Source organism: Cydia splendana, chromosome 19 (genome assembly GCF_910591565.1).
Source record: "Cydia splendana chromosome 19, ilCydSple1.2, whole genome shotgun sequence".
In the NCBI taxonomy this organism is placed as follows: Eukaryota; Metazoa; Arthropoda; class Insecta; order Lepidoptera; family Tortricidae; genus Cydia; species Cydia splendana.
The window spans coordinates 13,070,736-13,086,178 of record NC_085978.1 but is presented as its reverse complement, the minus strand read 5'-3'; the positions used below and the strand labels follow the sequence as shown (position 1 = coordinate 13,086,178).

General features: G+C 42.1%; 1 protein-coding gene across 1 annotated transcript; it reads right to left on the bottom strand.

Annotated features, from left to right (window-relative positions):
• Positions 1–989: 989 nt before the first annotated feature.
• LOC134800337 (putative glucosylceramidase 3) lies at positions 990–14,035 on the bottom strand. The gene is made up of 12 exons (XM_063772838.1): positions 13,981–14,035; positions 12,340–12,482; positions 11,959–12,013; positions 10,559–10,697; positions 8,288–8,444; positions 7,651–7,811; positions 6,906–7,029; positions 5,534–5,650; positions 4,966–5,113; positions 3,696–3,775; positions 2,252–2,541; positions 990–1,104 (listed from the first exon to the last, which is right to left on the bottom strand). Exons 1-12 carry the CDS (start codon positions 14,033–14,035, stop codon positions 990–992), a joined length of 1,584 nt encoding a protein of 527 aa, XP_063628908.1.
• Positions 14,036–15,443: the final 1,408 nt, after the last annotated feature.

Below are 15,443 nucleotides of genomic sequence, written 5' to 3'. Positions count from 1 at the left end.
ATTTTAACTTATTAACCATAGGTATAATGTACCCATGTAACATGTTATGTTGAAATAAAGTGGCAATGTTATTGTGACGTAGGCCCGTGTCACTCTGGGAATGGAAGACCATGTTTTATTAGACCATGGGTTTGACCAAATATAAAAAACCGGGCAAGTGCGAGTTGGACTCGCGCACGAAGGGTTCCGTACCATAATGCAAAAAAAAAACGAACAAAAAAAACGGTCACCCATCCAAGTACTGACCACTCCCGACGTTGCTTAACTTTGGTCAAAAATCACGTTTGTTGTATGGGAGCCCCATTTAAATCTTTATTTTATTCTGTTTTTAGTAGGTATTTGTTGTTATAGCGGCAACAGAAATACATCATCTGTGAAAATTTCAACTGTCTAGCTATCACGGTTCGTGAGATACAGCCTGGTGACAGACGGACGGACGGACGGACAGCGAAGTCTTAGTAATAGGGTCCCGTTTTACCCTTTGGGTACGGAACCCTAAAAATGTAGGCGCGAAGGGTTGATCTCCTGTAGAAAATTTGAATTTCGCGCCTTTTTCTGCTGACAATTTGGGTGCGTTTAGCCCCCTCCACACTCGTGCGCGAATCACGGCGCGAAGCCGCGAACGCGAGCGTGGAGCAGGCTTTTGAGTAGGTATACTGGGTCAAGCAGATCTTGTCAGTAGAAAAAGGCGGCAAATTTGAAAAATGTAGGCGCGAAAGGATATTGTCCCATAGAAAATTTGAATTTCGCGCCTTTTTCTACTGACAAGATTTGCTTGACCATCATCTATATATTTTCTTCAACTTCTTTATCCTCTTGGGGTTCATTGTCCTCCAATGAAATTTAAATCTTAATGAAATGGAACAGAGTTGGTTTTATTTTGTTTCGTTCGATTTTAAAACAAAACAAATTCAACTCTATTTTCTAATACCGTTGATTCAAATTCGATTGTCAATTTTCCTTGTATGGTGGGCCGCTAGAGGTTATTGTCAACACCGTGTTGGATTATGTGCCGGGAACTCTATAGTGGTGATCGAGGCCTTCTCCAGCTCGATCACGGTGTGTTTCTCACCCAGCTGCACGTGGATCTTCCGCGCTTGCACCCTGTGAATACACAGTTAAGTAAGGGGTCATCCATTCATTATATCACACGTTTAGGGGGAGGGAGGGGGTCAAGAAAATGTGACATGTTGTGACAAGGGGGAGGAGGAGTGTGCCGTCACTTTAACTTCATCAGTAACCGAAAATTTATTTAAATTATTTTATTCGCTATACAGTTAAATAACAAGTTTTTGAAACGATAATCGTTTTTATTCGTTTAATTTTATTTCTTAATCAGTTTTGGGTTATAAAATTACTACCTAATATTTCTTTTATCAAAAATATTTCGATAAAATATTAAATAAATATTTGCCGATTTCGTTGAAGAAATGTGACGTCACACCAGGGGGGAGGGGTTTGCCAAACGTGACCAAGTGTGACAAGGAGGGGGGAGGGGGTAAAAAAAACCAGAAATTAGTGTGACGTAATTAATGGATCGTCCCTAAGGCTAGAGATCACTTATACATATACATACTTACCTACTAGATAGACCACATTAATGCGGTTATCTGTCAGTTATCACTCTGCTGAGAGATTCTTGGGATTAGTTGCCAAGCGGACCCCAGGCTCCCATGAGCCGTAGCAAAATGCCGGGACAACGCGAGGAAGATGATGATCACTCTGCTGAGAGCCTACCGCGACCCCCGTTCGACGTGTTGCCTCTCTGTCGCACTTGTAATTCGTACTTAAGTGTGAAAGGGAGGCAACACGTCGAACGTGGTTCGCGGAAGGCCCGCTCTCCGGTGTGCGAATGAGACAGGCCATGCAATGTAATGGCTCCTCTACACGATGGGCCAGCGCCGGCCACTCCAAGGGACGCAGCCATGCGGTAGAATGAGATAGCAATATCACTTGCTCCCTCTAACGCATAAATGCGGCCCTTGGAGTGGCCGGCGCTGGCCCATCGTGTAGAGGAGCCATAAGTATATAGCAATGTCCCGCTAGCACACCGGAGAGCCGTGCAAATCCGTATAGGTACAATGCATCCCATCTTAAGAGTTAATAGGTATCTGTAGTTTTTTTATTTTAGTTATTTATAACTATTATAAGCTATAGGTACTATAACCGAAGCGTAATCTTAATGGACTCGTGCAACTGGACTCTTTAAGAATCTAAAACTTTAAAGAAGAAGCTTTCCTTAAAAACTTACGTGTTATGAACTACAAGCACAACAGTATTCCTCGGCGTCAAGAACGCGACCTGTTCCACAGACTTCTCCAATGGTCCCTTGCTTTCCTCCACGCCCAGCCTCACGGAACCCCTCGGGATCCACTTAGAGAAGTGCCCCATGGCGTAGAACATGGGTTGCTTCACGAACTCATTGTTCTCCGGGAACACGATGATGGGGGAATCCACGAAGATCCCGGCCCAGTTGGGGCCGCCTGTCTTGTCCAGGCATAGGTTCCAGTCCATCCAGCCGACGAGTTCGTAGTTGAGATCCTGTTGTGAAATTTTATGATTAAGGTGACAGTCCATTTCCAACGACAGCTGCACTACTGTTCATTTTACTAGGGAAATTGACAATAACACCGACGCGTTCAGTACCAGTAGTGCAGCTGCGGTCAAAAATTGAATGTTACCCTTAATCGTTGATCCGTTTGTCGCAAAACGAAGGGACAATGTTTTTTTAATGTACCTAAATATAATAATGTTATCCTGCTTTTACAAAAGCAACTATCGCCTTACCTTTCCACCCAGCCCGGTTTCCTCACAAAAATCACAAGGTTTTATTTCGGCGAAAAGCGAATGGTAAATAAATGGTAAGTATTACTTAAAAAAAAGCGAATGGTAAGACTGTAATTAGACTTCAAGGGCTCTTTCACAAATCAATACCACATTTAAAGTGACATCATTCACATCATATAACGCTTGCATCATCTCTTGTAGTCTCCTATGTGGGGTTTTACGTGGCGATACAGACTGTCCTGGGGGCTTTGCCATGATGACAACCGTACATCGTCATACGCGAAACGAAAAGTAAAATTGTATCGGGACGACAAGCGCTACAAAAAGTCACGTAAGTAATTATTTTCATCAACAATTTTCATCTTGGCCAAGCCCTTTGAGCTGGTAGCAAGAATTTTCACGCAGCGTTATAAGTAGTTAGGGGAACCACGCACGCGAACGCGAAGCGAAGCGTGCGGCGCGGATGAAACAATCCTTTGATTTGATAGGTACCTAACCTTATCAACTCATAGTCCGATGTAAATTTGTATGTCCACGAATTACTATAATGTAACAATAGGCCTTATAACACTACAAAACAGACAGATAGAGAGATAATAGCGTTTCGTTTCGTTTTTCTGCAAACGATTGTAATCTTGGGTAGGCCCACAGTTATGATATGGTCGAGTCTATTTTTATGGGCAAAATGCGCCTAAGTTTTCACTCGTAACAATTGAGTTCTGGAATTTTTATTTATTCATTAGGTAATGCCGATGACGAAACACCCTAAGATTATTCAGCACTGGTAAAAGTAAGCTACGACATCCCTCCATTGACTATAATACATTCTAAAATAACATTTTAAACTCCAACTCAGAGCAATTTTAGGTACCTAAATGCAAGTACCTAAGTAAACAGTATTAAATTACCTCCAAAATGTCATGGCAGTAGCTCTGTGCTCGAGACCAGTCGCCAAGGGATACTTTTTCTTTTTGCGATAATTGACCCCCTGTAACATACAATTACGAAGTAAAGTCACCGACATAGCCCACAGGATTAGCAAGCTGAAGTGGCAATGGGCAGGCCACATTGCACGCAGAGAAGATGGCCGATGGGGTCGAAAAGTGCTCGAGTGGAGACCACGGACTAGCAAGCGCAGCGCAGGACGTCCACCCACAAGATGGACAGACGACCTTGTTAAGGTCGCCGGAAGACGCTGGATGCGGGTCGCTTCCAACCGTACGTATGGAGGTCCAAGGGGGAGGCCTATGTTCAGCAGTGGACGTCTTATGGCTGAGATGATGATGATGAAAATACAATTATACGTATTTACATAGGTACTTAATTTTTATTTTCTCTGCTGTTAGTAAATATTCGTACATGTTTGTGATTAAAATTATTTAAACCCGTTTAAGGCGAATAAACGCTCGACATGTTTTGATCCGATTTTGAGAATCTTCGACTAAGAGCACCGACTGTGTCGCCTCTACTAATCAAGCGCGCGACGTGTACCTAAATACTCTAAATAGTAAATACTGAGAGCTAGGGCCCGGATCGCACGGCTGCTCGCGACGAAAGGCGGCAGTGGTGGCGGCGACTTCACCATTCAGAGGGTGGACCTAATCTACCTACCCTCTTTGTTGTGTGCGACCTTAGAGCATTTATTATAGTAACTGGAGACGTCATGGCTGTCATTTTCTGTACAAAACAGTCTGCCGATTTTTGCGGGGAGGGGACGTCAAATGTATTGCTATTTCTACATGGTTTGTACGTAACGTACAAATAGCCATGTCAGTCCATACAAAAGTTTGCACAATTGTGTAAGTTTTTCGGCAGAGGGGTAAGCTCTTAAAAGGCAACTCCAGTTATTAAATGCTCTAAGCAGTGGCGTAGTTAGGCGTGGGCGAAGTGGGCCGTCGCCCACGGCCTCGAGCCCCAAGGGGGGCCTCGCGCGAAGCCCTTTCGGGCACAGTGAAATGAGTGAAAAAAAGGGGCTCGCAGATGTGACTTCGCCCACGGCTAGATTAATTCACGCTACGCCACTGGCTCTAAGTGTGCGACTTACTATCCGTCTTACTTACTTATACGTGAGTTTTAAAAATAATGTTAATATGTAGACGGTTAGAGTCTCACCGGAGTTTTATAGATGGAATGTTTGTGATTGTCAGGAATGAATTTATTATTATTCATATGAATTACCTTCGCAAGCTTCAGTGCCTATAATGAACTTGGTGGGGTAGTTCTTGGTGGCTATTTGAAGCAACGACGCGGGAGCGACCATGTCTCCGTACCAGTGCACGGCGATGCCGTCGATCCAATCCAACACGCTTGGGTCCGCGTTTACCATCTGTGTAGATATATTATTCAGCGATTTTATGGCGTTTCTATTTGTCCTGTTTATACCTCAGCGAATATTATTACGAGTACAAGAGATGTCGCGTAAATGTAAACGGCAGCCAGAAGACTAGGGAGGTGGGGGTTTAGTTCAAATGGATGGGGGCGGTGCGACGGCTCGAGGCACTGATGTCAACCAATTTGGGCCATTTTGAGGCACTTTTCTCCATGGAATGGTCGTTGGGACCCCCAAAACTGCTAGGGCTTCCACTCATACAACCAACTACAACTACCAAGTACCAAATGCTGCCATGGAATGTCTTCGCTTTGGACTGCAATGACGTTTTACCCGAGTGGTTAAAACGCTTGATAAATCGTGCTCGCTCGATGTGGTTCTAAAACGCCATAAAAAGATATGTGTACATAGACATACCACATTAAACCACATTGGAATAGTGTACCGCTGGTCATCCACCGTCAGTATCTTCACGTCACGGATGTCAGAGGAGTTCTTTATCGTAGGCCCCAAGTTTTTTTTTATCCACTGGCCCTGTTAAATGTAATACGGTAGGTACTTACATTACAACATCAATCATCATCGTAACTTAATAAGTCTTGTTTGGTCGTGTGTTAAGTATAAGTAGGAAAATAGCCAGTTCATCACCGTAATAGTAAATTAAGTATGTACTAAGGGCGTCCGCTAGCTGGCGCGGGTGCACAGAGCGGACGCACGCATGCGGGTGCCATTAAGTATACTTAAACTACTTAAAGGTGACAGTCCATTTCCAACGACAGCTGCACTGCCTGCACTACCATTAATTTTACTATGGAAATTGACAATAACACCGACGCGGTTCGTCTGTAGTGCAGCTGCGGTCAGAAATGGAATGTTACCATTAGGTAAAATCCGTCGCACGCGTCCGCGTTAGTTAACGTTAATCATAGTATTTTTCATTAACCCGCGCACCCACTCCATACAACCGCGCCAGCTAGCGGACGCCCTGAAGTACCTACATAAGAGCATTCACCTTAGGGGCTGTCCATAAATTACGTCATCGATTTTTGACGATTTTTGACCCCCCCCCCCCTATAATCATCCAAAAATCATGCTTCAAATGACCCCATTTCCTCCTACTTCATGCTACCGTCATCCGATGTCCAGACCCCCCCCCCCCCCCCCCTAATTTGAAATGACGTAATTTATGACAACCCCTTTAGACTAATTTACCTACTTAAAATGCTTAGTTATTAAGGGAAAATGCGGATTAACAGTGCGACATAAAATAGTAGAAAATAAATTTATTAATTTTAATTATCATTTATTTAAGGACCAACTGAGATCATTTTTGTTAGTACTTACGACTATGAATTATAAAATATTGTTAGTATTATGATATTTATGATCTTTATTCTATACAATGTCAGAGATAAATAAATGAATTGAAATTAAAAAGAAATGAAATTAAATTAAATGAGGGCGCCACTTCCTACGCAACTGTCACATTTTTGACGTAAAATGCTTAAACATGGCAACAGTGTAGTATGGATTTTTTTTAGTTCCATTTTATTTAATTTCTACTATTTTATGTCGCACTATAGCTAGGCCTGATTCTACTGAATCAATTAAAAACATGACCTTAATCCGGGAACAGAGAAACAGTCTATTTTGCGCGGGGCAAGAGAAACAGAGTGAGGATTCCCTATAAGTGTTTCTTTTGCTCCACTGTTTCTCTTATCCCACCTTACATTATTCTTCTGAGTTCAGAACGGGTATTTGGAGGTATCAAATCGAGTTAATTTTTTACCATTTTTTGGGGTGTCCAACCCAAATCTTGCATAGTGACTATCGGGTAGAAGGCATTCTGTGGCTCATTGGTTGTGGTGACAGCCCAGGTGCTTATTCCAAGCTTCTTATATTCCCGTATAAACCTAAACGAATTCATTCAATAAATTATAATAAGAATGGGGCAATTTAACACAAATCGACCTACCCCCACAATAAGCTCAATAGTAAATTTTTTTATTAAAGGAAAAATGGAAAATTTCACCACCTCCGGCAAGACTCGAACTTGCAAGCTCTTCGAACAACAGTCCATCGCAGCAACCAACTAAAACTAAGGTACGGTACGGACTACGGAGGCTTACCGAAGCGTGCGAATCTCTCTTCGTTAACTAGTTAGTTGCGTGTAGTTACACGCCTTAGAAACGCCTTGGTAAACGTCTCGGGAGTCCGCTGGATGCGGGTTGCGCAAACCCGGTCACTGTGGCGCTCTTTGGGGGAGGTCTATGTCCAGCAGTGGATGTCCTCTGGCTGATATGATGATGATGATGACACGCCTTAGGGAGGCGCTCGCAGATGATTCTGCTTGATAAAACATATTATAGCTCAATAGACGACGACATATTAATAGATAAATACATAGGAAATATCTATATCTCAGGAAGGAAAAATATTTTGGCCCTTTACGCGGTACACTTGGATTCTTCGTGTAGTCGCAGTTGACCCCTGAGACAACATGCTCTAATTGACCCTGTAAAATGCGATCTTACTTGACGATATACTCGGCGAAAGTCTGCATGAACTCCTGCTTGATCTCACTGAAGCCCGAGGGCTTCTCGTTCGTCTTCATCCACCGCGGCGGAGACCACACAGTGGCAATCATGTGGATGTCAGTCGTCGCCGCTTCTTGGATACGCTTGATCATGGGTATCTGTTCAGATATGACTGGCATTAGAGGAAATCATCATGGAAAGGGATTCAAGAGACATTGTCAAAAATGATACTAGAATTCTCTAGTGTCGCGACTCACGAAAATTGTATTTAACAACAATTTACAACTATGTAATTGAATAAATTTCGCGTTAGACCCGTCTATAAATGTGAGTTAATGTGTTCAAAACGCGAAAGTATTAAATATTATAATTTACAACTAATATTAAAAGCAAAAGTCGTAGTTCCGGATAATCTGGTTATAATATTAGCTGAAAATTGTTGAGCATTAGACTTTTCGGTCGGTGCTATCTATTGTTAAGTAGCAGTACTGATAATTCCGCTACTCGATGCTAGATGTCGACTATGAAAATAATAGTCTCTTTGGTACTAAAGCTGAAGTATGGAGTGAGCACTCTACTGCAAACCCGCAACATGGCGAAGGCTAAATAAGACCTTGTCAGGGTATTATGTTACTTTATACTTGAAGTCCTCCGGCGCGAGCGTGTAGTTGGTCAGCTCTGCGTCGTCCCACGGCAGCTCATTATACGCGTACTCGTGAGTTGAGAAATCACAGCCGCCGATGGGTACGCGCAGCATGTTGTACTCGATGCCCTTCTTGCTGAAGTATGAACTGGGAAGAAATCATTTATTCTTTATTCAAAGAAATAAGTATAAGTTTATAGCTACTTATGCCAAGACACTTATAGGTACTGAACTCAAAACAAAAACGGCCGTTTTAACTTTGGACGCATAGATTGACGAATCCAGCAACATAAAAACTAGTTTGATGTATTCAAAAGGTCGTCCTACCTGTCGTTAAATTTAAATAATCACGATTATTTAGCAGTGGCGCTGGTGTGCACGTTGATGGGCTCTTGAATTAAACATACGTATTACCAAGTATTACTAAGTTACATAGGTAGAGATTTAAAAAAAAATCTGATATATTTGTTGGTCAACTTTGAAGCGCCTCGACTGTTTCGTTTGAATTAAGTCCAGACGGGATGATCAAATCGACCGATTTGATCAGAAATGAAATTGGCGTCAATCTCCAATTTAATCACCAATTTAAGATTCATGGTGACATTCGAGCCCTCAAAGTTAAAAATGCCTCCAAACGAAAATACTAGCACATATTTAATCACACAAACGGGTCTACCGCGATATAATTTCATTGTTTTTACCTTTAATTCCGACGTTTCAGCTGAGTTGCACAGCTGGTGCAACGTCGGAATTAAAGGTAAAAACAATGAGAGAAAATACTAGCGTCACAAATTGGTATTCTTGCGTCCGCACCTCCATTTTATCGGTAATATCGGTCATAATCGGCGGCCTGATCTGATCGGACAATTTAATAATCAGATTGGCAAACAATTGTCCCGTCTGAACTGGGCTTGAGATTGAAGGCAAAGTGAATCTACTTATATATCGCCGACTACGAATACTTAGGTATCTTCTTGAGCGTAGTCAGCCGATGGCCGATCTTGAGTGAAAAATATGACATTGGGTAGTGGCTACAATTTTTGTGACGTCCTTGAATGTTCTACGTACGTCGTATCGAAATTTCAATAACTGCCTTTTTATCGCTCTTGCAAATTGGAGAGTGTAGCGAGGCAAAATAGACGAACATGTTTGATTCACGGTAGGCCCTCAGCTCTATGGGTTAGGTCACGTACTTAATCAAAAAAAGCGCTGGTGGCCTAAGTAGCGGTAAGAGCGTGCGACTTTCAATCCGGAGGTCGCGGTTACAAACCCCCGCTCGTACCAATGAGTTTTTCGGAACTTATCTACGAAATATCATTTGATATTTACCAGTTGCTTTTCGGTGAAGGAAAACATCGTGAGGAAACCTAGTTTCCCCTCCGGGTTGGAAGGTCAGATGGCAGTCGCTTTCGTAAAAACTAGTGCCTACGTCAAATCATGGGATTAGTTGTCAAGCGGACCCCGGGCTCCCATGAGTCGTGGCAGAATGCCGGGATAACGCGAGGAAGAAGAAGAAGACTTGATAAAAAAAAACCGGGCAAGTGCGAGTCGGACTCGCGCACGAAGGGTTCCGTACCATAATGCAAAAAAAACGAAAAAAAAAGCAAAAAAAAAACGGTCACCCATCCAAGTACTGACCACTCCCGACGTTGCTTAACTTTGGTCAAAAATCACGTTTGTTGTATGGGAGCCCTATTTAAATCTTTATTTTATACTGTTTTTAGTATTTGTTGTTATAGCGGCAACAGAAATACATCATCTGTGAAAATTTCAACTGTCTAGCTATCACGGTTCGTGAGATACAGCCTGGTGACAGACAGACGGACGGACGGACGGACGGACGGACGGACGGACGGACGGACGGACGGACAGCGAAGTCTTAGTAATAGGGTCCCGTTTTACCCTTTGGGTACGGAACCCTAAAAAGCGCTGGTGGCCTAGCGATAAGACTTTTACCGCCGTAAGAGCGTGCGACTTTCAATCCGGAGGTCGCGGGTTCAAACCCCGGCTGCTACCAATGAGTTTTCGGAACTTATGTACGAAATATCATTTGATATTTACCAGTTGCTTTTCCGTGAAGCAAAACATCGTGAGGAAACCGGACTAATCCCAATAAGGTCTAGTTTACCCTCCTGGTTCGAAGGTCAGATGGCAGTCGCTTTTGTAAAAACTAGTGCCTACGTAAAATCCCGTACGTAAAGACCCCAGGCTCCCATGAGTCGTGGCAAGATGCCGGGATAGCGCGAGGAAGAAGAAGAGTACTTAATCAAATGGCCTTGTAGGCGCGCAGAGAGATTGGTCCAATGGATGCCCGCAGAATCAGTGACAGCACCCCCGAAACCCTCGATGGTCTGACTCTTCCTCCTTGGATCTACCACTAGCGTGTACGAACTGTTCTTATCTAAAACAAAAAAAAAACAGATCAACAAGGATCTAACGCTAACGCCACATCCGTGATGCCCAGGCGCTTTAAAAAAAAAAACAACGGGTTGCACTCCGGGAGTGCCGACAGAAGTGAAAACTCAATGACTAGTCCAAAATGTCTGCATGTATGTATAATTGACCCATCCTTCTTTCTATTGAAAAACTTTAGTTCCGAAATTGCTGACCAGTGAGCTTAAATTTGTAGCGTTAATTGTTTAAAATTCGAATAGAAATTGTAAAGTTACCTTGCAGACCTCGCATCTAAATATATTTGGTCATGATATTTTGAGTTTTATTCACCAGTACTAGAGTTCACTTTTATTAGCGATTTCATCAAGATGTAGCTTTGTTGAATTATATTGGAGTGAGATCTGTGAGATCCTCGTATTTCAGCCCGTACAAGATTAGAACATTGAGCTTTATTGCTTAATATAAAAGTCCAGTTTTAAATAATTGACCTGATTATGATACGTTATGACTAAAGTTCTTTGGTGAATAACATTGTCCGTCACACATAACATAAAGTCACGCTAGCGCCCTGCGCCGCCTACATGAAACAGCAGGCTCAGGCATACATTTTTGCCGTGCGGTAGAAAGAGAGGAGAGACGCCTTACGCGTTACGCCTTACGCTGTCTCGAGTTTATCATTTTTTTCCCACTTCAAAAAGTGCTCAGCGCCGCTAAAGAAGTTTTCACTTCAAAAATATAGATTGGAAACTCCTTTTAAGCTTTAAAGCCTGTGCTAGGAGGTAACCGCTCTTCTCTTCCTTCTCTGGAGAATGTTAACAAAAGTGTGCTACATTTATGAGATATTTAATGTCTTTCTGTCGCACGAATACCTAAGGAAGAGCGAAAGAGAGATTACCGTTTCGTTCGCTACGGTTCCGTTTTTTTCTTTTGAGGTACGGAAGCCTAAAAATGGGGTTATCTGATGGTGGCGCGGTTAAGATACACTTTTGGTCGTTGAGCCAGACTAGTGCAATAAGTATAAATAGGCAGGGAGGACTTTATCCTGGGGGAGACTTGGTCCCCTAAATTATAAAGTTAAGTACATTAAATTCAAAATATTTAAAATGGGGCATTATCTATGAAAAGGGACCTTATTGTCGATGGCGCTTACTCCGCTCAGCGTCGCGTCGCGCGGCATTGTAATATATCGGAGGATCGTTAATAATGGCGTAGGCGCCATCGACAATAAGGTCCCTTTTCATAGATAACGTCACAAATGATCTACTCACTCCGCGTGTAGTACGAATGAAATTGTCCTTTTCGTTTCTTAAATCGCAATCCTGCCTGGAAAGTAAAATCAGGTTAATTATAAGACAGAATTGTAACATCCCTACTTATTATACTCAAACTTAACTAATTATAGAGATAATTAGGGACATTAATTATTTCGTATATAAAATACTACTACTACTACATGGCGCAGCGACCCAAACTGAGTCTTGGCCTCTGACACGAGTAAACGCCAGTTGTCTCGATCCTGCGCAATCTCCCGCCAGTTATCGGCTTGAAGATCGCGCAAGTCCGCTAACGTCACCAGCGATACCTGGGACGTCCGATCGGCCTTCGCCCTAAATACATACACATAATAAATATAGTAACGTAGGTAGTACCTCAGAGGAAGTGTAGGCGAAGTAAGAGCCGCATGGGGGCTCGTCCAGGTGAATCTCGTCACAGTAAGTTTCATTGCAGACGCACACCACAGACTTGCCCGGCATCTGGCGCGCTGCGCATGGCTTGTCATTGTCATCGTCACCTATTAAGAATAGGGTATTTGACTGTATTTAAAATAAATTATTTTACTCCATGCAATAAATAAAGCACCAGAAGATTTATAGAGAAACGTAGACAGCAGTTATTTTTAAACACACTTTATATTTTAAAACCCGTATAAAACTATAAAGAGCAGGTAATTTGATCGTGACGTCACATGCTAGTGTTTCATAATAGTTTCATATAAATTCCATAGTAGCAAATCGTTTTGACTATATATAGGGCAAACCTTGGCTTATCGGTGATACTTGGTAATTCGGTGATAATGCATTGTTATATTACGCTGAGCTCACAATGCTGAAATGTAAGCAATTAAATCGCTGCCAACCCGATTGCAAGCATCAAAACTGACAGCTGCCAACGACTTGATAGCTCGCATTTCCTCATGGTAAGAACTGTGTAAAGCAGGCCACTGACGAGCCTTCCAAATGGATGCCGTTGGATTCATCCAAATGGACGGCATCCTAATATTAAACATTGTACGTTTTTGACATTCACGGACCGATTTTGGATTGCAGCCACGCTATTTGGACTGTTGGAAGGCACGTCAGTGGCCACCTTAAGATTATAACGGAGTATCACCGAATTACCAAGTATCACCGATAAGCCAAGGTTTGCCCTACCTAGGTATATTTTTATTATGATTCCAGTAAGTGGCCCATTCCGGATATCCGGATACATAAGTGACGGCCTCCTAGCCTAGTACCTATCGGTACCTAGTGACTGTGCCTACGAAGCAGGAGGTCCCGGGTTCGAATCCTAGTAAGGGCATTTATTTGTTCCTGAGTTATGGTTGTATTCTATGTATATAAGTATATAAATATTTGTGTACTTATATTATATACAGTGTGGAAAAATAAGTCGGGCCCTGGAGGGAAACTACCTTAAATCCTTAAGTTGGCTCATTTTACTTAAAGGAGACATTCCTTTATTTTTAAACAGAAACATAACTGCATTCAAAGATTTTCTAAAACTCGGTTGCCTCGCCCGGGACTCGAACCGACTAAAAATTCCAAAAAATAAACTCTCGCTATTTTATTCTACTAGTCGATACAGTTAATGTTAATGATACATTTCTCCAAAAAACATTAGGTCTTACACTCGTCTGTCGTACAAAATATCCATAAAATCTATATTTAGTACTCAAGATATTTTAGACAAGCCAAATTGAAGAACAAAAGAAAAATCTTTGATGCAGTTTTGTTTCTTTTTAAAATAAAGGAATGTCTCCTTTAAGTAAAATGAGCCAACTTAAGGATTTAAAGTAGTTTCCCTCCAGGGACCGACTTATTTTTCCACACTGTATATCGTCGTCTAGTACCCACAACACAAGCCTTATTGAGCTTACTGTGGGAGTGGGACTAGGTCGATCTCTGTGTAAAGTTGTCCCAATAATAAAAACAAAATATATAAAGACCGGCATGAAAACCACGAGCATATAAAAAATGGTTTATTTTATCTTATACCTATTTCATGCTTACCAGCAGCGATTCCCGCTAATACCACCAGCACCAATGAGATCCCTATGACCACCATTTTGACGTGACTCCAGCCTGCTTAGCAGTGCTGGACTAACCCCATTGGACGCGCGGCACGCGGCATATTATTTGTATAGCTGCTATATTTACTAGGTAACAAAGAAATAGCTCGTCGTATACCGTAGTACAGTTAGCAGCAATAGTTGCTAAGCGGGCGAGGTGTTCAAAATGATCTTGACGCGACTTTATTGTTAACGCATTCACTGCCAGGGGGCGTGGCCTAGGAACAAACTTATATGACGCTGAACGCACATGTGCGTTGGGGGCAGTGAATGTGTTAAAGGGGCCCACTGATGATTACCAGTTCGCAGGACGATATCAGCCTGTCAGTTAAACGCAAAATTCGACAGCTCCGAACAACTGACAGGCTGATATCGTCCGGCGAACTGGTAATCTGTGGGCCCCTTAAGGCCCCCGTACATATTGGGCCAGCGTGGGCCAGTCTGGGGGACGCATTTATGCGTTAGAGGGAGCAAGTGATATTGCTATCTCATTCTACCGCATGGCTGCGTCCCTTGGACTGGCCTGCGTTGGCCCAATATGTACAGGGGCCTTTAAGAGAATAAGAGCGCGTCAGGGTAATTTTGAACACCTCACCCGCTTAAATAGCAACTTCTGTTGCTGACTGTACTTTTAGTCATTTATATTTATTTATAACAGTTATCACCTCTCTCGCTTTTGCATATACCTACGAGCTATAGAGAGACAAATAGGCAAACGAGCGAGTGTATTCACGTCAGACTCTCAAAACAATGGATGCTCGATACCGAATTATCTTCAAGTTGTTGGATCAACTGAGTAAACTTTTCAAACATGACGCAGTTTATTAAAAAAAACAATCTCTCTTCAGGGGTCTATAGTCAACTAGGAACCCAAAAGGCCTGTCCAGATGGGATGATCAAATTGAGGATTTGATTAGAAAAAAAATGAGCGTCAATCTCACCTGTAGTTAGTTTTTTTAGCATTAGAAAAAAGGTAAACAATCTTGACGACGTGTCTTTTTATTCAAAAACAGTTTTGAAAAATAAGTCACGGCATATAATGTAACAATTATACATCATATACGATTATTTAGCTACGTTATTTGGGTTTCATAAGTAATAGACTTTACTTTCAATTAAAAGACACGTCAAGATCGCGTACCGTAAAATGGGGTGAGTTGGGTGAAATTTGACTTTCAAACCTCGATAAAATTTTATTTTTACATGTGAAAACTGAATGGTGTATATAATAAGTGGTTCGGACGTTTGTATTTTAGTTTGTATTTTATTTTGGGTAGTTCCATTTCATAACTTTGACGATAAAGAGGAAAACCCACCTCACCCCGTAGTGCCTCGTATTTGGGGTGAGAGGGTTTTTCATACAAAGGTGATTTTGGAAGATTGTTGGATGATTTTTTTTATTAT

Bases quoted from the DNA above. Each gene is read 5' to 3' on its own strand.
- LOC134800337 (XM_063772838.1), bottom strand. From the start codon at position 14,035: ATGGTGGTCATAGGGATCTCATTGGTGCTGGTGGTATTAGCGGGAATC. The intron at 7,030-7,650 runs GTAAGATCGCAT...GAATTCGTTTAG, and splicing joins TTCGCCGAGTATATCGTCAA to GTTTATACGGGAATATAAGA. The intron at 5,651-6,905 runs GTAAAAAATTAA...TACATTTAACAG, and splicing joins GTTGGACACCCCAAAAAATG to GGCCAGTGGATAAAAAAAAA.